The sequence below is a fragment of the Amia ocellicauda genome, chromosome 4, assembly GCF_036373705.1.
Source record: "Amia ocellicauda isolate fAmiCal2 chromosome 4, fAmiCal2.hap1, whole genome shotgun sequence".
NCBI classification, from domain to species: Eukaryota; Metazoa; Chordata; class Actinopteri; order Amiiformes; family Amiidae; genus Amia; species Amia ocellicauda.
Window position 1 is genome coordinate 48,437,617 of NC_089853.1, and position 25,006 is coordinate 48,462,622.

Below are 25,006 nucleotides of genomic sequence, written 5' to 3' on the forward strand. Positions count from 1 at the left end.
AGGGTGACTTGCAGCTTACACAAGAAGCATTTTAAAAGTAAAAGTATTATTATAATGTCCATTCTTCCTCTCTGTATAGCCTAAGCCAGTCAGCATTTCACCATTACCAGGATTTTCCCCACCACAAGACCATATGTGTTCTGTTACTCATGTCTTCCAGTCAGTTAATAACAATATGTTGTGTTTGAGAAAGGAGGGGGGTGTCCAGTTTAACTCCCAGACTACAGTTAATCCATTGCTTCAATACTATCAGTTCAATTCACGTAACAATGTGCCCCAACTGGCTCATATTTTGTGTTCCTCTCTTCTAGTCTCTCAGCTCTAACCACTGTGCCCACTCTGTCTCTGTCTATTCAAACTGTGCGGTGTGCCACCGGAAGGGGGGGGTTGGGGTAGGTTGGGTGGAGGAATTGCAGGAGGTGCATGATATAGCGAATAATTTCTGTCAACATGCGTCTAATGGCACAAATTTAACCCATTTAAAAACACTCTATCGGGAGGAGCAAGAGAAGATCATGGTCCTTTCCAGGGTCCGCATCATGGAGGACGATGAGAAATGCAGCCGCTTCTTCTTCAAGAAAACGAAGGAGAGGCGGCCTGCAATGTCCTCCATGATCGACTCCTCGGGGCAAGAGGTGGAGGGCAGAGAGGCTGTTGAGACAGTGGTGCGGGATTTCTACAGGGAGTTGTACGATCAGAAGGTGGTGGATCAAAATCTGATCCATCACTTTCTGTCCCTGTTGGAGTCCCGCAATGAGGGGGACGAGGAGGAGGAGGAGGATCCAGAGATCACCACCACTGAACTCTCCCAGGTGATAAAGAGTCTTAACTCTGGAAGGACACCGGGTCCCGACGGGATCCCTGCTGAGTTCTATAAGATCTTTTGGGAGGTGCTTAAAGAAGATCTGGCCCAGGTCTTGGGGTCGATGTACAGAGAGGGCAGATTGGCCCCTTCTATGAAGAAGAGTATCCTCTCCCTTCTTCACAAGAAGGGAAACCAAAAAGATCTGAGGAACTGGCGGCCGGTCAGCCTCCTGTGCACCGACTACAAGATACTGGCCAAAGCACTGACGCTCCGGCTGAAGCGGCCACTCCCTCAAGTCGTGGGTCCCGACCAGGTCTGTGGTGCCCGGGGGAGATCGGCGGCCGACAACGCCATGCTGCTCAGGGATGTCGTGGCCTACTCGAACGAGAGAGGGCTTCCCCTGGTCCTAATCAGCTTGGACCAGGAGAAAGCCTTCGACAGAGTGGGCCACGAATACCTGCAGCTCGTCATGGAGAGGATGGGTCTCGCTCTTGGCCTGAGGAAATGGGTTAAGATCATTTACAGTGGTCTAAGCAGCAGGGTCCTTGTGAACCGCCACCTGACCGAACCATTTCCGGTCAGGTCGGGGGTCCGGCAGGGTTGTCCCCTGTCGGCCCTGCTGTACGTCCTCTGTCTGGAGCCGTTCATGCAGGCGATCCGCCGGGACGTCCGGGTGACAGGTTTCCATCTCCCGGGTTCCGGCGGAGAGCAACTGAAGGCCCTGGCCTACATGGACGACGTGGCCGTGGTTTGCACGGACGCTCCGTCCGTGGCCAGGGTCGAGGAACTGCTGGACGGCTTCTGCAGGGCGACGGGGGCCGCTGTCAACAAGGCCAAGAGCGAGGTCTACCTCTCCAGGGCATGGCCTGTCGGCCGGGGCCCGCCGACCGTGTTCCCTGTGAAGCCGTTTATCAAGGTTCTGGGGATCACGATCGACGGGACCAACACGGGCACCCGGAGCTGGGAGGAGGCCATATCTAAGGTCCAAAAGAAGATCCACGGCTGGAGCACAAGGACCTTGACGATGGCTGGTAAGGTGCTGGTCGTAAAGGCCATCCTCTTCCCAATACTCCTCTACGTAGGAATGATCTTCCCCCCAGACAAGGTCATCGAAAACTAGTGACCCGAATTATATTTCGGTTTGTCTGGGGGAGCAAAATGCAGAGGCTGAAAAGAGTGCAGATGGTGAAGGGTACCCTGGATGGAGGCAGGGGGGTCCCGGACGTTGTGCGGCTGATAAAGGCGCAGGGGCTGGCCTATGTGGTCAAGAACATCCAGGCTGCTGGCAAGAAAGTGAGTTTCATGAACCGCTTTTATTTTGCCAGCAACCTGAGACCATTCGGCCTCTGCGCCATGGATAACACCAGGCCGCACTCGTGGGATCCCCCGCCGTTCTACAGGGCGCTCCGAGCCTTTGCGCTCGAAGTAGGCCTCCATAAAGTCGTGCTGGCCTCCTGGGATTATAAGACCATCTGTAGCCAGATGAGATCTACCCAGGAGACCAGCCGGATAGAAGATTTCCCTCCCGAAACCTGCCAGTTTATCTGGGCTAACGCTACGCACGTTTGCCTCACGAACACGCAGAAAGATGTCTCCTGGATGGCTGTGAGTCGGTGTCTCCCCACCCGAGTGTTCATACACAGAAGGGGCATAGCTCCTTATGACACCTGCCCCTATAAGGGTTGCCTGGGGAAGGAGACGGAGGCTCCTCCGAGAGTGCCCCTCCGCCTACAGGGTCTGGCTCCTGTTTTCTCCGTTCCTCCACAGGTTTGCCGTTCCTGCGCGGGCGACCGCCCAGCAGATCTTGTACGGTCCTGCCAGGGGATTAACATCTTCCACCCTGAGGTGCTGGTGGCGTGTCGTCTGCGCAGTGAAGCAGGCCCTGTGGGAGGGACGGAATATCTGTCTATTCAATAAGCAGGAGCTGGACCCGATTGTCATCGCGCGGAGGGGCATGGTGCTCGTGAGGGACTACGTCAATCTGGAGGTCCATCAGAGGGGCAAGGAGGAAGCCTATAAGAACTGGCATATACAAGATCTGGGGGAGCTCAGGATCCCATGATGGGACCCACCTCCGGGGACGGTCAGTTCCCCCTGCTGGAGCCCGAGTCCAAGATCTTTTAACCATTTTATGAATGATTGTTTTTAAAATGACTTTTAAAATTAATCTTAACTGTTTTTAAAGATTTAGTTGGTTTTAAAACACAAATTGTTTAGGGGTTTTTTGTCTTAGTTTTGTTATATTTTTTTGTCAAATACATTGTCCGTTTTGGATTTAATTTTAAATGCATTGGACCTTTTTTGTTTGTTTTTTATTTTTTCCTTTTTAATTGTTTCTTTATTTGTCCAATGCATTTTCAGTTATTTCAATGTATTTGACTTTTATGTTGGTTAGCAGTTTTGCTTTAATCACGTTTGTTTTGTTGTTTTGTGCACTTGTTTATTTAAAGTTAAGTTTTATCTTGGTTTTGTTAAATCACAAAGATTTTAAACAATTTTAAGTGATCTTAAGAATTGTATTTTAAAGTTTTTAATCATAAGTATTAAAAATTTAATTGTTTTTATATGTAATGTAAAATACTACACACAATAAAACAGTATTTTAAAAACACTTAAGCTCCTAAAAATAAATTAAATCCATTATCGATTAATTGCCATAATATAAGTCTTTCACATTTTAATAATGTATTGTTTTCTGCTTTCTGGATGACATGCATCTAAACCTGTTTTCTGTTTATGGTGTTTGTGGTGCATTGAGAGAACTGGCTGTCTGTTAACAGGAGAAAGCTAACGTTAGCAGGCTGCAAACAAATCATCGATTCCTGATCTCCAAAAGCACTGAACCACTGTAAACCCAGATACACTGCACTTGAATCAGGTGAAAGATTGACAAAAACAGAAAGTATGTTGAAGAATACATGGATTTTGGATTGACTTCCATTACAGAAAGTGGAGAAGTAAGGCCTCACTGTATTGTGTGTGCAGCAGCTCTGGCCAATGACAGTTCGAAGACAACAAAATTCAAATTAGTAAACATGCCAGTCTTTTAGGCAAAAACAGAGATTACAAGAAATCAATCAAAATAAAAGCTCAATACAAATGCTGCATTCACCTAGCAAGTACTTTGAGTTTGAGTGTGGTGTGGCTATTGTTATGATTAGACATTTTTAATATTATTACATATATTGTGATTGGGCAAGGGGGGCAAAAAGTTATGGAAATGTAAAAAGGTTTGAATAACACTTCTCTAACCAGTATAACCCTACCTCCCTCCCCATTTATATGCTTTTTGTAGAGTACTTTTGTAGTGTTCTCTTTTTTAAGAACATAAGAAAGTTTTCAAACGAGAGGAGGCCATTCGACCCATCGTGCTCGTTTGGTGTCCATTAATATCTAAGTGATCCAAGGATGCTATCCAGTCTATTTTTAAATGTTCCCAAAGCTTCGACCACATCGCTGGGTAGTTTATTCCAGATTGTGACTACTCTCTGTGTAAAGAAGTGTCTCCTGTTTTCCATTTTGAATGCCTTGAAGCCCAATTTCCATTTGTGTCCCCAGGTGCGTGTGTCCCTGCTGATCTGGAAAAGCTCCTCTGGTTTGATGTGGTCGATGCCTTTCATGATTTTGAAGACTTGGATCAAGTCCCCACGTAGTCTTCTCTGTTCCAGGGTGAAAAGGTTCAGTTCCCTCAGTCTCTCTGAGTAGGACATTCTCTTCAGACCTGGAATGAGTCTGGTTGCTCTCCTCTGAACTGTCTCTAGAGCAGCAATATCCTTCTTGAAGTGTGGTGCCCAGAACTGCACACAGTATTCCAGATGAGGTCTAACTAGCGCATTGTACAGTCTTAACATTACTTCTCTTGTTTTAAATTCTACACTTTTGACAATATACCCTAGCATTCTGTTTGCCATTTGTATTGCTTCCCCACATTGCTTGGATGGAGAAAGTGAGGAGTCCACATAGACTCCTAAGTCTTTCTAATGCATTACTTCATCTAGATCTGTACCTCCCATAGTGTAATTATAGTGGACATTTTTGTTACCTGCATGTATTACCTTGCACTTGTCCACATTGAATTTCATTTGCCAGGTGCCAGCCCACAACTGAATATTATCTAAGTCCCTCTGAATAGCCTGTGCTGCCAAGATTGTATCTGCTGGGCCACCTATTTTAGTATCATCTGCAAATTTGACAAGTTTGCTAACTATCCCAGAGTCCAGATCATTAATATAGATTAGAAAAAGCAAAGGCCCTAGTACTGATCCCTGTGGAACTCCACTAACAACCTCACTCCAGTTAGAAGCAACTCCTCTAATCGACACCCTCTGTTTCCTAGACATCAACCAGTTAATAATCCATCTACTTACATTACACTGAATGCCTACAGCTTCCAGTTTGAGGATCAGTCTTTGGTGTGGAACCTTATCAAAAGCTTTTTGGAAATCTAAGTATATCATATTATATGCTTTATATTGCTTTATTTCAGAGAAAAAACAAACGCAAGCATTGTTCCACACTTTCATCAACTAATGCACAAGTATTATTATTATTATTATTATTTTATTTTATTTTTTGCATTTGTGCACTGGTGTTTTTTTTTTTTTTTTACAAGCTTAAGAATTGTTCAGTAATAAACTTCAGCGGGACGTCATAGTGTAAATGCACAGGTTGCCATGGAGAGGACATGGTGGGTACTGTGACGTGTTTAAACAAAAACAACTGAGCCTGAAGTTCACAGGGGAAAGATAAGGAAGTGAGACCACAAGCCCAACGCACAGATCTAGCTTCAAAAACATGCGTAACGTAACATCACCTGAGACCAATGTCACTCATTTATTGATGTAGCATTTCTAATCCCAAACAAATATTAGCATGACGTCTTGAGTCGACTCTCACAAGGACTACGATTAAACATGCATTTTGTTTCGCTTTCTGATCAGCATGTATTCCCATTAAAACTGTGTTAAAATGCTGAACTGAATTCCAAAAAGGAATGGTTTAGCTCAGCTGGAATGAACAATCAAAAGACAAGTCAAGTTTATTATAATGTACTTTGGTGTACTGCGGAGGTGTGGAGAGCACAATGTGTACGTGAACCGACTGGTGAAACACTGGCATGAAGGTTACCCCCCAAAACATATATGTAGAGCACATTATTAGTATTCACACACAAATCCAGTCGTAATGGCTTCTTAGCGGGGTTAAAAACAGCAAGGGGAGTGAATTTCAGCTGGAACAAGACACCCTAACCCAAAGCGGAAGTACAGGCTGTTTACTTGACAGACATAAACAACGTACCTGATTAATAAGAAGTCATGTCGAGTTAAAAACCTCCAGTTTAATTTAGACGGTGTTTCAGACAGAAACCCCCATTCCGGCTTTAGTAGCAAGGATAAAAAAATAAATACAACTTTAAAGTCAAATAATGTTAATGATCAGTCACCCCGGAAAAAACACGAGCAGCCGCGGCGGGTCCGCAGACAGACTGCTGTGCAGGTCGGCTGGGCGCTTCTCATTTCCTTCAGGGGCTCTAGCGTAAGACTGGGCTTTCGCTTTCGGGTTACCATTCCCTGCTTGGGGATTTCTATAGCTGGGCTGTTTGGCCTTTCCTTCCTCTCCCAGTGTCAGTGTGTGTCACTTTCGGTTTTATTTCTGTATAATTGCGTCAATCAGTCAGGCTCAAGGCAAGGGAGAGAGGGTAATCGAAACTGAACGACAGATCCAGTATCGCTGGTGTGGAGCAGTTAGTGCCGACGCCGGGAGGAAGGCCCAGCGTGTGGACGGACAGGTGCTACTGCTGTTTAACGTCACGGCACTTATTTTTGATCTTTATTTTAAATGAGATGGCACACAAATGTAACAGTTCACAAACTGAGAAACCATTCCAATTCCATTCCAAGAATACCTTCAAAAGCAATATCGCGATGCACATTAGATAGGTTAATTTGTTATGCATCATACACAAAATGGTTTACTTCAATAGGCCTATAGTGAGGATTTAGTGTAATACATTATGTAATGTAGGGTACTACGTATAATTCACCATACCTGCATTTCATTTTCACAAGGGAAAAAGTGATATTGACAATGACGAGAATTATCAAATAAACATAAAACATGCCTTTCAAAATCTCTTTATAGACTTTTCAACACTACATTTAAAATGGTCTCTGAATAATGTAACATAACCAAAACATTGTATAATCGGTGATGCATTACCATTAGGAACCACTGGATGGTTTATCTTGATCTATACATAATGTAAGCACAGTGTAATTTAATCCCATCATAAACTAACCTGAAAGGCTTACGGCATGGTGTGCCTGGAGTGAACTCTCATTTAAAACAAAACACATACACAATGACCTATGAAAAGGTGCAATTAGTTATTTAATCTATATCTGAGCTCACAAAGAGAAAACAATGTGTGTATAGTTTCCACAGGCACTCCGCCGAGGTTTATGGAGTCAAGTCAAAGATTTACACACCCTCGCTCTCAACACAGCTGGAAACTACAATTCTCTCTATGCTGAATGTGTTAATCAAACTAAAGACATAATTGTTGTGAAAAACACTACCAAAATAGTTTCAAATTAATTATGAAAATACTACAATTCTATACAATTACATCATTTAAAATAGAGGCATTATGTGCTCCAACTAAATAGAAAATATCTATAAATAAATGTACCTCTGGCACCCTATGTAATCTAAATGATAGAAACTAACAACTTAAATTGTATTTTTTATTGCAGTTTATACAGTTTGTTCAAGGGAAAATACAAAGTCTCTTTACACATATATGCAAGATTTTAAACAAGCCATAACAGTAGATGGTTACCCCTGAACTGGGGTTTCCAGACAGTGGGAGCTGGTTCCCATGATGACATTAAGACTGGTCTCAAAGTGTGGTCTGAGAGAGTCAAAACCCAGTAAACATATCTTTATATGGAGTGACTTTACCCTCAGTAGTATCTTCACACGTGTAATACACTGGGACAGCGGCCACAGCGGTACACAGCAAGAGAAACATCCTAACTTAATGACACACTCCTGCTCCCTACACACAGTTCTGGACCTTTCACAATCACCTTGATATAATCATCAGAAATACTTGTTTACTTTGGCCAGTGAAGAAAATGTAGTTAATAACTAGACTAGGAAAATAAAAATCTAAATATATGGAAATAAAATAGAACATGTGGTGGAGTTAAAGAACTTTTTGGACAGTCCTCCAATTCTCAATCTCATGTCTTCCTTTGTTAATTTTCCACCGTGAGTCCCAGCTGAGAGAACAGTGACGTTGCTGCCTCCTGTTGCTGACACTGAGCAGATTAAAACGGGAACAGACAGCGCAGCGCAGGAGGCACTGAACACTACACAGATGGAGCAAAGGAACAGAAAAAATAAAAGTTTTTTTCCAAGGCAGTTTCTTTCAGCATTATGTCAATTCTGTCTTCACTTACGCCTGAATCTGAAACAAAAGGGAAAGGAAAGTCCAGGTACAATGCATTCTTCATTTACTGCGAAGATAAGGGTGTACAGAACTGGTACCGAACATTCAGGATTTACCTATATACATATTGGAACAAGTATAATGTAGTGTTAGGATCACGTGACATTAAAAAAAAAAAAACCATAAAAACACAATAACATAACCCCACTAATTTCATCAACACTGTTCAGAAATTGTACCTGTAGGGTTAGACCACAAATCATCAGAAGGTGGTAGGGCTGTGCGATATGACGATATATATCGTCTGACGATACAAAAACGTCTATCGTTTCATATTATGCTATCGTGTATATCGGCAGTATTTTTTGTCATTAGGACGCTTTGCGTTCTTCCCAGTTCTTCCACACGTGTCGGATGCAGGTACGAAATGAGCATTAGAAACACCGACAGACATAGAGGAGAGTGAACTGACACAGAATAACCACAATAACAAAAAGATACTTTAATTCGCAAGCGCACACATTCCGCCCCGATCTCGTCACCAGGCTGAACTCAAGCTGCAAGCACCCCCCACCCCCGCTAATTTAGATGTATATAATTTGTATAAAATTAAAGAATAAAGTTTGTTTGTATTTTAATAAATTGGAAAGCAATGCAAAGAGATGCAGAAAGTTTGTTAGGATTAGTATTACTTGTGTTATTGTTGTTATGTGACAGTAAATCATACTGTGTATATGTATGATATATCCCATAACAATATAACACAAATAGTAATCACACAACACTTAGAGCTGTAATGTGTTGCATTCTGCATACATTTAAGACAGCCTGCATGTGGTATTTGTTAGTTTTGCATTTCTACTGATTAACAAAATACTTGTATTTTTAATGTCTTTGGTGTTATTTTGTAGCTTGATTTGATAAAAATAAGAAAGAGATATATACATTGTGTATCACCCAAACTTATAAAAATAGTCAGTCATATAAGTCATATAGCCCAGCCCTAGAATGTGGCATTCTTTTAAAAAGCAAAAGCATAAAGTCAAGTTTTAGTTTTTTCAATAAATGCACTATTCATTTTAGGATGAAAAAATTAATCTTGATAACACTGCACTCTTGAAAAGGAATATAAAATCGCCTGAATAAGGGTACTGTTAAACCACTTGGCTTAAAACTCAAAACAAAAAACAGCAGTACTTTGCAGAGAAATGAGCAACAGAAGCTAAGCTATCATTTCAGTAATTTTTTCATTTTTTTTATTTAAGGTTAATTATGAAACCTTTACATTTTAAGTTGAAATCATTCAACAAAGTTTTAATAAATTAAAAAATTATTCCATAATACTGTGCTGCAAATTTAATATTGTCCTCGTACTCAGATAGCACACATATTAATGTCCTATAACTGTTATACAATACACAGGCATGTTATTTTCATTATTGTTTAATTGGTCTTGTGAAATAATGAGTGTTCCTGTCCAATATTGTTTAATTTTGTTGACCATCAACATTCATGCTGTGCAGAGGTTACAAATCAGTTTGTGTCTAGGGTAAAATGGTATATTAATTACAGATTTTAAATTAATAAAATGTTCCAGGATCTACATACTGTGTGATTGTCCAGGATCATCTTATTACTGATTTTAGAGTATTAATGTTTTTTTGTTGTCCTAGCTAAATCAGCTTGTGCGTGTCCTCACATCTGCTGTGCACTTACTTGGCTTTGGACTTGAAGCGACCCCCTTTCTTGTTCGTGGGCAGCCCCAGTCTCTTCTTATCCTCGAACGATGGCCTGTGGATATAACCAGAGCAGTCAGCAGGGCAGTGCGTCACATCGACCTCCCGCCACTCGGAACCACAATGGGCAGACTGCCACACTACCAGAAAAAAGCTAACATAACATTCTGTATAATTCAAATGGCTACTCCACGAAGGTTATGCTTAAACTGTACAGTCACATCTAAAATGGTATGTATGGATCTGGTCCATGTCAAAAGGAGACTAACTGAGCATCCTTTATACAGCTTAGACAGAAGAAGAGTTAGAGGTCACTTAATGAAACAATGCATTTTCTGCATAACCACATGCTTCACATGATTTTACAAGGCCAATCAACCAAGCATAAGGTGTTTGTGCATGGTGCTTTGTCCCATTTGCATTATCGTGCGTTTTTTTTGTTTTATAGAGCTTGGATCCCTGCAGATTCAAATGCTCTGGCATATAGGGGTGTGAAAAGGAGGCACCTACCCAGCACGGTACTGTTTCAGTGCCTTCTTGCTGGTGTTAGTCAGCTCCTTGTCAAACACAGACTTCTTGCCTGGCCGTCCACCCTTCTGCTTCGCTGCAAAGGTTGAAAGAGGAAAGGTCAGAGTAGGCTTGTGAAGTACTGAAGAACGCCTTCTAGAACAATTGCTTGTTCTGCTCCCATAGTGTCAAACGAGGAGTCTTTCGCAAATGAGCGGTTTCTGTACAATTTTAACATAACACACAAACTCCACAGCTCTGACAATAATAATTCAGCTATTTTCCAACAGAATTGTCCCTTCCAGAAAAATGGGGTCTGTATCTGTGTGAGTGTTTAAGTCAAGGGGCACAGTCCCTGAACCAGCACAAAGTCCAATGTAATGCTGGGGTGAAGTTACGACATGAAGGTCCTGGCACTGGGGAGACAAAGTGGATTACCAACATTACGAAGATAACCGCACCGCAGCGCTCTCACAGACGCACTCACCCTTTGCCACAGGCTCGTCGTCGGGCATGGCCCTGGCACGTTTGGGCTTCCGATCCCGTTTGGCCACTCGCTCGGCATACATCTGCGATTTGAGGATCTCAAACTGGGCCCTGTCCTCCGCCTGCAGGGAGAGAGGCATGGTTTCAACACAGAGGCACTGTGAAGCTGTGAGAGGCTGTGAGGGGAGCTTTAGTAGCCAGCAGTGCTGAAGTCAGCCCGAGAGGAGCACTCTTACCGACAACTCCTTAGTTTTACCGTCTTTAAGGAACTGCTGCCTCTTCTTCTTGCCCCTCAAAGCCAAATCGAAATCCTGCAGAGCCTTCGCCACTGCAAAACACAGAGAGGGAGAGTTATTGAAAAAGAAGAGAGACATCCAGTTCCTTAATCCCAAGTTGCTTAGGTGGAAGTAATAATAAAAATAATTAAACATGCTTCTCTCAGGACATTACAGATATTATTCAAGCACTGGAATCCAAGTAAATAATTATCTTTCTACTGCTCTCCCTCTTATCAATCTCCATCATTCATTCTTCGACTCAGCAGAACTCCTCCTGTCTCACTACATTTCCTACAGTCTCTCCATCCTTCTGCATGGACTCCCTCCCCTCGGCTACTCTCCCACCCAGCTTCCAAACTCACTCTTCTCTTTCTTGCGTTCCTCGTGCGTTTGGAACCAGGTCCTCTGGAGCTGGGATTCCTCATTGGTCTGGCTCAGCTTCTTCTGAGCAGAGCTAATCTGAAAAATACACCAACACAGACAAACCGTAAGCTAGAGGCAGGCAGATGGACATTTTTAAGCCTTTTCTGCCTTCTACCAATATAACCACCTAACCCCCGCACCCAGCACGGGCATAGTGTACTGTACTGTGGTGGACAGCCCCTTACCTGGGCCTCTGATTTGGCCATCTCTCGCTCCTCCCTCTCCAAGCGCATCACAGCATAAATGTCCTTCTCGAGTTTCTCTATACGATCCCGGAACTTCAGAATCACCTCTGAGAATGAGAGGAATATGAATAAAGGGAAAAGCAGGGTACAGTCTGAAAGTCTGCAGGCTGTGCCTGCAATCTGAGTTATGGTCCTATCCTTTTTCATTTCCCACCTATATCTCCTCAAACAAAGTTACAACCTAGGAAGAAAAACTGCTGTGCAAGGGAACACATTTTTTTCCTCCTGTGCCACGCCCACCCTGCCTTACCCTGCGGTACCACCCGGGCTTTGACGGGTGCCTTGGCTTTCTTGACAATTTCCTTCAGCATCTTCCTCTCCTGCTCGCCCACCAGCGACACCGAGCGCCCCGTCTTGCCCGCGCGGGCTGTGCGGCCAACCCTGTGGACGTAGTGCTTCGCCGTGTTGGGCATGGTGAAATTGATGACCTGGCACAGAGAGACGAGACGGCATGGGTACACACACAAACAAACCTTGACAATATCTGTATATGCAGACCACTAATGCACACTCGGAAGCCAGAGTGTTAAACTTAAAACCCACAATGGCTAAACATCAGAGGCATCAGTGTCAGCCAGTGATGCAGTTTATAACTCCTCTGTCTCTCTCTCCAGGACCACAGACATATCCGTCTTATATAGAGTCCAACTTCCTTTTATAATTATTAGGTCAGTGCTTACAAACTTTGGTTAAAATATCAAACAGGTGTTTAAATTAAGTTGTCTCTGTGTAGCAGTGAGCCAGGTTGATTACCAGCAGCCAATTCCAGACTGACAAGGTTTACCATGGTTTTCTGCCCCTGTATATGTGCATGGCTATACAACCAAAGATAACCTGCCTATTGTATTATTTTATGATGGGGATGTTGCCACCCTTTAAGAGAGATCTCCAGACATCACTTCTTCCCAAAACACCCTCATCATTTCAGTAATCTCACCGTCTTCACACCATCAATGTCCAGGCCTCTGGCAGCGACATCTGTGGCCACCAGAATGTCAATCTGCTCGTCTTTGAAGCGTCTGGGAGAGAGCATCAGAAAAGAGATCAGCCCCACAGCACTTTAGATTTCTTTTACAACTTGCATTTAATTGTATTTTAACATGAAAAATAAATCAATGCAAAGGCACAATATGTGCAGACATTCAAAGTTGTACCTCAGTCCCTCAAGTCTCTGGGTCTGGGACAGGTTCCCATGCAGCTCCCCTACTTTGAGCCCCATCAGGCCCAGCAGGATGTGCAGTCGATGGGCCTGCTTCTTGGTCTGGGTGAAGAGCATCACGTGGTCCTGGAAGGTCCGGGTCAACAGGGCTGGCCAACAAGGGAACACAGACATTAGAAAATGCCTGCAGACTCCAAGTACACTTCAACAACATCCCTCATCACCTTGTAGCCTGAAATCTCCAATTGCACTGGCTTAAGTTCTACAAGACAAGCACGTCCCTTTTACCTCCCTCCTCTTTCTCTTATCATCATCCCTTACCTGTTACAATGGCTTCCCTGTCCCCCTCTCTCGCTGGTCTGATCCTCACAAACTCCTGTCTCAGGTAGGGAGCCACGTCTGTGTTGCTGTTCACAAAGATTCGGACCGGCTGCTTCAGAGACACCGAGGCCAAGTCCTTCACCTGGAAGAGGGAGGGAGAGGGGGCTTTAATCACAGTTATGGAGTACGCTGTAACAAAGACATGACATGATCCTCCACATACAAGACGCCTCTCAATGTGTTTTTCTTTTGTAATAAAAATAAATCATGAACCACCAACTGGGAAGGAGTGCAACAGTTCATAATAAATTGTTCGTTTTTAGGTATAATGACACGCTATACATAATTATAGTTTTGCAACATTTTTTGAACAGTGTGTGTATCGGATCAGTACCTCCTCACTCATGGTGGCTGAGAACAGCATGGTCTGGCGCTGGTAGGAGCACATTCTGATGATCTCCTTCATCTGCTCTTCAAAATACTCATCCAGCATCCTGCAACACAGCCCAGAAACTCACTCCTATACCTGACTGACCCAGAAACCACACATACACACAACAGTATTCAACTTCAACTTGCAGGAAAAATTGTGTCACTGGTAACCATATGCCCCGAGCCATGCAGAAATAAAGACGGAGGTTCTGTGCTGAGATTCCGTATCAGTTTTTAAACTGGGCTTGCTAAAGGTTTCCCCTTTGATTTGGGGGAAGACGTGATTTTGGGACATCATGATTAACAGGAGCTCTAGATTCTGACATCTTTTGACTACCATGCAGATTAGCAAAAGCAGCTGCTAGGATCGGCTATAATAGCCTCACAATGCAAATAACTGAAAATACACTGAAAATGTAGTAGTTGTATTAATGTGGAATCTGCAATTATGTGTCTTTTATACCATCCCAATGTGGAATCACCCAATTGTTAATCAAGTTGTGTCTCTGCTACAAACAGGAAAAGGATAAACAGGGAAATCTGGAGCCGGTCAGCTATGATTATGTCCAGACTGGAACCCATGCTGTCTAGACCAAAGGGACCGACCTGCACTCTGAGGAGACTTGAGATTCCCCCCCCGAGCCCCACCCTAATTCATACCTGTCGGCCTCATCCAGGATGAGGATCTCAATGTGGCTGAGCTCGAAGCTGGGTGTGTTGTGCAGGTGGTCAATCAGACGCCCCGGGGTGGCGATCAGGATGTCCGGCCCAGCTCGCAGCGCGGCCTCCTGGGACTTCAGATCCAGACCGCCTGACGGACAAAGAGATGTGCACAAACACATTGCATCCCATTCATTAACAGGTTGCCAAAATTGCACCGAGACCTGGTGATTGGTTTACAATCTCCTGGCTAGGCTGTACAGGGACAACTCTCACAAAGGCAAAATCTATTGCAGTTGATCCTTCGCATCCTTTTGTCAGCAACTGTAAACCAAAATCAGGCTTCATTCTGGTGCACTTCACTGAATTGCAGGTTTGTTTCAGGAGCTTCAATGGATAAAAGAAACTGAGAAAACGAGAGCATCAAACTCCACCCGTCTATAACTAGAACAACAGTCCAGTAACCATCCACATATTGTTTACTGTAGATCTCGTATATACTTGTGTTAATTGGAATTTGTAAGATGTATTATGCTTTGAACTGCACTCTTATATTTTCTGAGTTACCCTGGACAAGGGTGACTGATAAGAAATTAATAAGGCACTTTTTTAAATAGAAAACATTCAGTGTTCCTCATGCTGTCATTTCCAATAGAATAAAACGTTCACATTGAAGTCCAGATATAAAAAACAGTCTGCATATATAAAATACGGATTGAAGCATGTGGAAACAGCTTGGGGAGGCCTTCATTCGGCAGTGGATCAATATAGGCTTCTGCTGCAGATACACATATATGTGTATATCTATATATATATATATATATATATATATATATATATATATATATATGTGTGTTTGTGTATGTATACACACACACACACACAATATATATATATATATGTATATGTATATGTATATACATATATATATATATATAAATACACATATACATATACATATATACATACATACACACACACACAGTGAGGGAAAAAAGTATTTGATCCCCTGCTGATTTTGTACGTTTGCCCACAGACAAAGAAATGATCAGTCTATAATTTTAATGGTAGGTGTATTTTAACAGTGAGAGACAGAATAACAACAAAAAAATCCAGAAAAATGCATTTCAAAAAAGTTATACATTGATTTGCATGTTAATGAGGGAAATAAGTATTTGATCCCCTATCAATCAGCAAGATTTCTGGCTCCCAGGTGTCTTTTATACAGGTAACGAGCTGAGATTAGGAGCACTCTCTTAAAGGGAGTGCTCCTAATCTCAGCTTGTTACCTGTATAAAAGACACCTGTCCACAGAAGCAATCAATCAATCAGATTCCAAACTCTCCACCATGGCCAAGACCAAAGAGCTGTCCAAGGATGTCAGGGACAAGATTGTAGACCTACACAAGGCTGGAATGGGCTACAAGACCAATCGCCAAGCAGCTTGGTGAGAAGATGACAACAGTTGGTGCGATTATTCGCAAATGGAAGAAACACAAAATAACTGTCAGTCTCCCTCGGTCTTGGGGCTCCAAGCAAGATCTCACCTTGTGGAGTTTCAATGATCATGAGAACGGTGAGGAATCAGCCCAGAACTACACGGGAGGATCTTGTTAATGATCTCAAGGCAGCTGGGACCATAGTCACCAAGAAAACAATTGGTAACACACTACGCTGTGAAGGACTGAAATCCTGCAGCGCCCACAAGGTCCCCCTGCTCAAGAAAGCACATGTACAGGCCTGTCTGAAGTTTGCCACGAACATCTGAATGATTCAGAGGAGAACTGGGTGAAAGTGTTGTGGTCAGATGAGACCAAAATCAAGCTCTTTGGCATCAACACAACTCGCTGTGTTTGGAGGAGGAGGAATGCTGCCTATGACCCCAAGAACACCACCCCCACTGTCAAACATGGAGGTGGAAACATTATGCTTTGGGGGTGTTTTTCTGCTAAGGGGACAGGACAACTGCACTGCATCAAAGGGACGATGGACAGGGCCATGTACCGTCAAATCTTGAGTGAGAACCTCCTTCCCTCAGCCAGGGCATTGAAAATGGGTCGTGGATGGGTATTCCAGCATGACAATGACCCAAAACACACAGCCAAGGCAACAAAGGATTGGCTCAAGAAGAAGCACATTAAGGTCCTGGAGTGGCCTAGCCAGTCTCCAGACCTTAATCCCATAGAAAATCTGTGGAGGGAGCTGAAGGCTCGAGTTGCCAAACGTCAGCCTCGAAACCTTAATGACTTGGAGAGGATCTGCAAAGAGAAGTGGGACAAAATCCCTCCTGAGATGTGTGCAAACCTGGTGGCCAACTACAAGAAACGTCTGACCTCTGTGATTGCCAACAAGGGTTTTGACACCAAGTACTAAGTCAAAGGGGTCAAATACTTATTTCCCTCATTAACATGCAAATCAATTTATAACTTTTTTGAAATGCGTTTTTCTGGATTTATTTGTTGTTATTCCGTCTCTCACTGTTAAAATACACCTACTATTTAAATTATAGACTGATCATTTTCTTGTCAGTGGGCAAATGTACAAAATCAGTAGGGGATCAAATACTTTTTTCCCTCACTGTATATATATATACACACACACACACATACATACATATACATATATATACATACATACATACATATATACATATACACATACATATATACATACATACATATCTATATACATATATATACATATATATATATATACACATACATACATATCTATATATACACATACATATATATATATATACATATATACATACATATATATATATATATACATACATATATACATACATACATATATACATACATACATACATACATACATACATACATATATATATATATATATATTATATATATACATATATACACTCACCTAAAGGATTATTAGGAACACCATACTAATACTGTGTTTGACCCCCTTTCGCCTTCAGAACTGCCTTAATTCTACGTGGCATTGATTCAACAAGGTGCTGAAAGCATTCTTTAGAAATGTTGGCCCATATTGATAGGATAGCATCTTGCAGTTGATGGAGATTTGTGGGATGCACATCCAGGGCACGAAGCTCCCGTTCCACCACATCCCAAAGATGCTCTATTGGGTTGAGATCTGGTGACTGTGGGGGCCAGTTTAGTACAGTGAACTCATTGTCATGTTCAAGAAACCAATTTGAAATGATTCGACCTTTGTGACATGGTGCATTATCCTGCTGGAAGTAGCCATCAGAGGATGGGTACATGGTGGTCATAAAGGGATGGACATGGTCAGAAACAATGCTCAGGTAGGCCGTGGCATTTAAACGATGCCCAATTGGCACTAAGGGGCCTAAAGTGTGCCAAGAAAACATCCCCCACACCATTACACCACCACCACCAGCCTGCACAGTGGTAACAAGGCATGATGGATCCATGTTCTCATTCTGTTTACGCCAAATTCTGACTCTACCATCTGAATGTCTCAACAGAAATCGAGACTCATCAGACCAGGCAACATTTTTCCAGTCTTCAACTGTCCAAGTTTGGTGAGCTTGTGCAAATTGTAGCCTCTTTTTCCTATTTGTAGTGGAGATGAGTGGTATCCGGTGGGGTCTTCTGCTGTTGTAGCCCATCCGCCTCAAGGTTGTACGTGTTGTGGCTTCACAAATGCTTTGCTGGATACCTCGGTTGTAACGAGTGGTTATTTCAGTCAAAGTTGCTCTTCTATCAGCTTGAATCAGTCGGCCCATTCTCCTCTGACCTCTAGCATCAACAAAGCATTTTCGCCCACAGGACTGCCGCATACTGGATGTTTTTCCCTTTTCACACCATTCTTTGTAAACCCTAGAAATGGTTGTGCGTGAAAATCCCAGTAACTGAGCAGATTGTGAAATACTCAGACCGGCCCGTCTGGCACCAACAACCATGCCACGCTCAAAATTGCTTAAATCACCTTTCTTTCCCATTCAGACATTCAGTTTGGAGTTCAGGAGATTGTCTTGACCAGGACCACACCCCTAAATGCATTGAAGCAACTGCCATGTGATTGGTTGGTTAGATAATTGCATTAATGAGAAATTGAACAGGTGTTCCTAATAATCCTTTAGGTGAGTGTATATATATATATATATATATATACATACATACATATATACATATACATACATATATACATATATACATACATATATACATACATATATATATACATATACATATATAAACACATATACACACACACAAAAGATAGAGCGAATCTTCCATTAAATTTGGACACAGATTTCATAGATAAACATTTCTGCAACTGACAGATCCAGACTCAAAATTGTTTTAGTTAATTTGCAGGTTAGCTAGCACTTTGAATGAGTGAATGTGGAGTTTTATCTGTTGTCGCTGGCAGTGCATATCCTCACAATGAAGTAAAATTGCTGTCTAGGTAAAACACAATATAACAGGATGCGTTAATATAATGGTGCCACCTCTGGAGGGCTAATGAAGGTTGTTGGCACTCACCCACAGCCAGACAGGTGGTGATACTGGAGAACTGGGCCAGCTGCCGGGCCACTGTGTGCACCTGGATGCCCAACTCACGGGTCGGAACCAGGACCAGGACTCGGGTCACCGGGGCCTGCCTGGGCTTGTAGATCAGACGCTCCAGAACTGGCAGCATGAAGGCAGCCGTCTTACCTGAGGGAGGGAGGTGGGGGAGAGAGAGAATTGTTGATTTCCCTCTAGAATGAAAGCCTTTGGGGTGCATATTTATTCATCTTGTAAAAATATAAATGTATACCTTTCCCTTACAAAACAAACATTGAATGATTAAATACATGGAATCTGCATTAAGCTATAACTGAATAAATTAAAAAGTAATCAACTAATTAAGACTTCTTTTGGGGAAAAAACACCTGAGCATCAGACTTGTGATTTAGTTTAATAACCCCATTAAGAGATCATTCCCTTGCTGGTCTTCTCAATGCAGTGACAGCTGTCTCTGTGGCGGGTCCTGTACCAGGGATACTCACCAGTGCCAGTGGCAGCGCAGGCACAGATGTCCTTTCCCAGGAGCCCCACAGGCACACAGGCCTTCTGAATGGGCGTAGGCTGCTTGAACCCCATAGCAGTGATGGCCTGGAGAGACAAGTTTCAGATCTTAATACTGCTCAAGCCCCACTGTGGACATGAAAAGGCAGATAGGATGAGGGGTGAGGGCTGCCGAGTGACCCACAGTGCGAGAGAGATCATAAGTGTAGCTGTGTTTTGTTTATTGTGCTTATTGCTCCTCATATAAAGCTGCTTGACTCTTCCCTTCAAGAAAACATGTGGGTGAAATTACGCTGAAGGACAGAGATGTGCAGAAGTATAGCCAGGAGAGGACCGTGCGTCTCTGTGTGCGTCTGTCTCTCTCTCATTGCGTGCATGCGTGCGTGCGTGCTTTTTACCTTGAGCAGCGGCCGGGACAGGTTCATATCCGGGAAGGTGAGCTTGTCGTCATACTGGGAGGCGTCCTCGAAAAAGGCCTCAGGGGTCTGGAGAGGATTACACAGCACTGATGAACACACTGACAATGCAGCACTAACCCTCACACACACCCCCAAACACACACAACGCAATGCTAGTGACATGTTAGTAGTCACATAAGCGTGTGACATTTTGTGGAATTACAGTTAATGGTGATGGCAAATGTAGATCTTCCTCAAAATTCCCATGATGCAAAAGTTGGGAACCACTGCACGAAAGCATTCCCCCCCTTCTCTTATATAAAGCAAGGGTGAATACTCTAGATGAGGGGTGTACAAGCCTGGTCCTGCTCCCAGTCTAAAAGGGTGCATAGGTCACGGTTTAATACTCAATGTATCAAGATTTAGAAACAAAGTTAATCTCAATTGAGCAGGTAGGTGTTTCAGTGAATCTAGTCATTTAGAAATCACTTAGGAAAAACACTTGTACAACTTTTAACCTCATGGACCACAGTGCCCCCTAATTTAACCGGAGACTTGTCTAACGAACACGTGTTCTCAGAAAACCAGAAAAGCAGTAGAAGATGAGCTGAAGACTGCAGACCAGCCTCCCTCACTAACCTCCTGGTCAGGCTTCCTCTTCCTTCTCCTCTCTTTGTCTCTCAGTGTATCTGTGGGGGGAGCAGTGAGAGAGAGAGAGAGAGAGAGAGAGAGAGAGAGAGAGAGAGAGAGACCTGGTTCATCTTTACACAACCTTGACATTCTCCATTCTGAGGTTCCTGAGTTTCAAGCAACACTAAGGGCAGCCAGTCCGCTTCACGACCAAAAGCAGTGATGTACTCTTATTAGATAAATTAGATTTCTTCCCACCCTTTAGTCGTTCATACGGGCTCCCGGGTTGCACAAAAAGTCAACTGCATTATTAGTATGATGACTATATGTTCGTTTGCTTTATCGGATTGCGGAGCTCTGGTTTTGATGATGCATCACGATCTGAAAATGTATAAGGCATTTTATTTTTGCGTTTAGAATTATTCTAGAAATACTACTCCCGAGACCTGTGAAACACTCACACACCTGACACTAAACACACAACACAAGTTCAAAAGCAGCCCCGGCCCCATACTGCACCTGCTTTGGTCAGCACCTCCTCATCAGCTGAAGAAAATTCATCGCCCTCTTCCTCACTTCCACTCTCATCACTTGCGCCCTCTCCCTCCTCCTCCTCCCCCACCTCCTCATCATCATCATCATCATCGTCCTCGTCCTCTTTTTCCTCCGCCTTCACAGTGTCCTCTGTCTCTGCAGCCTTTTTCCCCTCTTTCGATGTTCTCTCCTACATAGGGAGATGAGTACAGTTAAACAGTTGACAGCACCAAAACAATGGCTTCAATCTTCTGTCCTCCACCTGGCTCCCAAAGGTAAACAATCACACCAAGGTCGTGTAACTTATTTTCAAAGGTTTATGCTGCAAAAACAAATTTAAATATGCTGAAATACTACAAAATGTAAGAAATTACATTTCAATAAATTAAATATCAAAATATCTGTATTTGTGCCAGGCCTAGTGCAGCTCACCTCTGTGCGGCGTTTTTTGCGGACTTTGTCAATCTTCTCATCCAGGGTGGTGGGAGCTTTCTGGGAGAGCGAGAGAGAGAGAGAGGGAGAGAGGACGGGCTGGTTATCTCTAGGGTTTGGCTAACTTTCCAAGCTCTACTCTTTTGTGGTTGTGGCTGCATTCACCACAAATTCAATAGTATCTAAAGACAGAGAACTTGCTGATCAAGTAAATCACTCTCAATTACTACCTGCTTAATGGATGAGAATTCAATTATTGTCAGGTCTTTCTAAAAATGAAAGACTGAGCTATGAAATCTGCTGAACTGGGGCGTCTCCAGGACCAGGTGTGGAAATTTGTGCTGTAGTTAAAAAGTAGTTATAAGTAATTAAGCTAAACACAGTACAATAATGATTCACTACTCTTTTTCAGTTTTCTCTCCAGGAGGTTCTCGTATCCCCAGGATAAGGAATAAAGCATCTAGGTTGAAGCACGCTGTAGCCATAATACTTATATTTATTATTTTTTTACTTTACATGTATTTCAAAACTGAAATGCTCATACTGAAGACTTCCAGGGGTAAGATAAGCTACAGTCAATGTCAGCAAGAAGGAAAGAGAAGCCCTCAGATCAATACTGGGTGGAGACACCTTTGGCAGCAAAATACTAATTCTATCACACCCGGTCTCTCAAAAACCCCACAGACACACACTCACCCTCTTCTTCAGCTGAGCCATCACGTCCGCCATAGCCCAGTCCTCGCTGTACAGGCCATCCCGCTCCCCAAACTCAAAGTCAGTGCAGAAGTCCCCCTTGCCGTGCGCCTGCAGAGCCTGCCTCTTCCGTCCCAGGACGATGGGCTGCTCCTGAGATGTAGAGAGGGGAACCAAATGTTTTAAGCCATGTACCTAATAGTCCTGAGAATAAGGGAACCATTTCATTGTGTCTGAGCTTCCTGGGGCAAGTAATACTTTTATTGCACTGGGTTTCAAAAAAGTGTTCATGGGCCCAGGGGAGTGCTTAGAGCTGGTACACTGGGGGCTGCGAGGATCTCAGCAATTAATTGATTTCCTGTGTGTTGATGGTTCCCCTCCACCTCTGGAAGGTTTATAGATAAGTAATTCTCTGATCTCCAAAATCAACAGTTACTATTTAAAGCATTTTTGAATAATGTACTGATTGTTGTGTGCTGGAATTGAAAAACAAATATATATCTTATTCAATATTTACCGTTAAACTACATTTATAATGTGGACATATCTACACCAAATCTCATTTTTCAATCCAGCCACTTTGCACTTGATAGTTGTCAGGAATCACATAGTAATCCAAATACAGCCGATTCAATAATACAGTGACAATCTTCAACCACAATGACATACAGTACAGCTGTGAAACAGGACAGTTTTATCACGAGTTTTATTGTGTCCACAAAATAACAGTAATAATAATAAAAGAATACCAATGGGAGGACATATGCACATTAAGTGACCTATCCCTATATATATATATATATATATATCGCTCGATACACTGAGAAATATTTTCATTATCTGTCTATTTCGAGCTCAAACTCACCGCATCGTCTTCGGACTCGGAGTCCGGCTCCTCCGGCACGTCGTCTTCGTCCTGGATGGTTCCGATCAAGTCCAGGTCCGACAGCATGGTCTCCGTCTCACCGTGTCCCTAACAGCCGTTATGCTGAATTCAGCGTAATACAACTTCAAATGTTAACTTTCAAACTGGCAGGCAAAGTTTAATTTAGTGTTGCTCTCTGTAACAACGCTGTACTCCAGGTATTGACATATACTGAATCGTTTCGCCGAGAGTAGGTTTAAGTGAGCGCTGTATGAGCAGACCCGGTGCTACACTGCAACCCCGTCTCTCGTCCACAGCGCCGGACGAGCAGCTCCGTCCCCGTCTGCGCACACGTGTGGGCTCTGCGGAAGTCAGTCCGGGTACTTTGTGTTTCCGACCCAGATCACTTGAAAACAGAGATAAAACTATCGTTCCGCCTGACAGTGCGCACAAGGTCCGCTTCTTATTCTTGATATGTATGACCACAAACGCATAATAATGAAGTGTTACATGTGATCATTATGGCGTATATACGGTTACTGTGAGGGAGGAACGCACATTCACAGAAATATGGCATTTTTGTTTTTGTTGACTGTGCTATATATAACAATTACATTATAATCGAAAATAACTTTGTAGAAATATTTTACTGTAATTGCAATGCCTTCCCCTACCATTTAGTACATAAGACATAAATGTACTGTATTAGGTCTGAATCGTTCATTGTACTAACGATGAGTGTATACTTAAGAAAGTTTACAAACGAGAGGAGGCCATTCGACCCATCATGCTCGTTTGGTGTCCATTAATATCTAAGTGATCCAAGGATCCTATCCAGTCTATTTTTAAATGTTCCCAAACTTTCAGCTTCGACCACATCGCTGGGTAGTTTATTCCAGATTGTGACTACTCTCTGTGTAAAGAAGTGTCTCCTGTTTTCCATTTTGAATGCCTTGAAACCCAATTTCCATTTGTGTCCCCGGGTGCGTGTGTCCCTGCTGATCTGGAAAAGCTCCTCTGGTTTGATGTGGTCGATGCCTTTCATGATTTTGAAGATTTGGATCAAGTCCCCACGACTTTCCCTTCAGACCTGGAATGAGTCTGGTTGCTCTCCTCTGAACTGCCTCTAAAGCAGCAATATCCTTCTTGAAGTGTGGTGCCCAGAACTGCACACAGTATTCCAGATGAGGTCTAACTAGCGCATTGTACAGTCTTAACATTACTTCTCTTGTTTTAAATTCTACACTTTTAACAATATACCCTAGCATTCTGTTTGCCTTTTTTATTGCTTCCCCACATTGCTTGGATGGAGAAAGTGAGGAGTCCACATAGACTCCTAGGTCTTTCTCATGCGTTACTTCATCTAGATCTGTACCTCCCATAGTGTAATTATAGTGGACATTTTTGTTACCTGCATGTATTACCTTGCACTTGTCCACATTGAATTTCATTTGCCAGGAATATTATCTAAGTTATTATCTGAATATTATCAAAGTCCTTCTGAATAGCCTGTGCTGCCAAGATTGTATCTGCTGGGCCACCTATTTTAGTATCATCTGCAAATTTGACAAGTTTGCTAACTATCCCAGAGTCCAGATCATTAATATAGATTAGAAAAAGCAAAGGCCCTAGTACTGATCCCTGTGGAACTCCACTAACAACCTCACTCCAGTTAGAAGCAACTCCTCTAATTGACACCCTCTGCTTCCTATACATCAACCAGTTCATAATCCATCTACTTACATTACCCTGAATGCCTACAGCTTGCAATCTGAGGATCAGTCTTTGGTGTGGAACCTTATCAAAAGCTTTTTGGAAATCTAAGTATATCATATCATATGCTTTCACGTGATCTACAGCTGCAGTTGCATGTTCAAAAAATTCTAATAAATTAGTAAGACATGATCTGCCTC

At 42.9% G+C, this 25,006-nt stretch overlaps 2 protein-coding genes across 2 annotated transcripts in view; both read right to left on the reverse strand.

Annotated features, from left to right (window-relative positions):
- znfx1 (zinc finger, NFX1-type containing 1) overlaps positions 1-6,515 on the reverse strand; it is a 32,142-nt gene extending 25,627 nt beyond the window's left edge. The window contains exon 1 of the mRNA XM_066702634.1: positions 6,104-6,515. The gene's annotated coding sequence lies outside the window, so the exon portion shown is untranslated. The remainder of the gene's footprint in view (positions 1-6,103) is intronic.
- A 1,022-nt stretch (positions 6,516-7,537) lies between these two features.
- Positions 7,538-23,459, reverse strand: ddx27 (DEAD (Asp-Glu-Ala-Asp) box polypeptide 27). The gene is made up of 21 exons (XM_066702635.1): positions 23,094-23,459; positions 22,232-22,381; positions 21,536-21,595; positions 21,089-21,293; positions 20,579-20,628; positions 19,940-20,026; positions 19,523-19,628; positions 19,014-19,187; positions 14,509-14,659; positions 13,811-13,910; positions 13,417-13,558; positions 13,091-13,244; positions 12,874-12,955; positions 12,187-12,364; positions 11,877-11,983; positions 11,631-11,727; positions 11,227-11,318; positions 10,992-11,112; positions 10,508-10,601; positions 9,978-10,052; positions 7,538-8,279 (listed from the first exon to the last, which is right to left on the reverse strand). The coding sequence occupies exons 1-21, from the start codon at positions 23,178-23,180 to the stop codon at positions 8,264-8,266; spliced, it is 2,328 nt and encodes a 775-aa protein (XP_066558732.1). The 5' UTR covers positions 23,181-23,459; the 3' UTR covers positions 7,538-8,263.
- Positions 23,460-25,006: the final 1,547 nt, after the last annotated feature.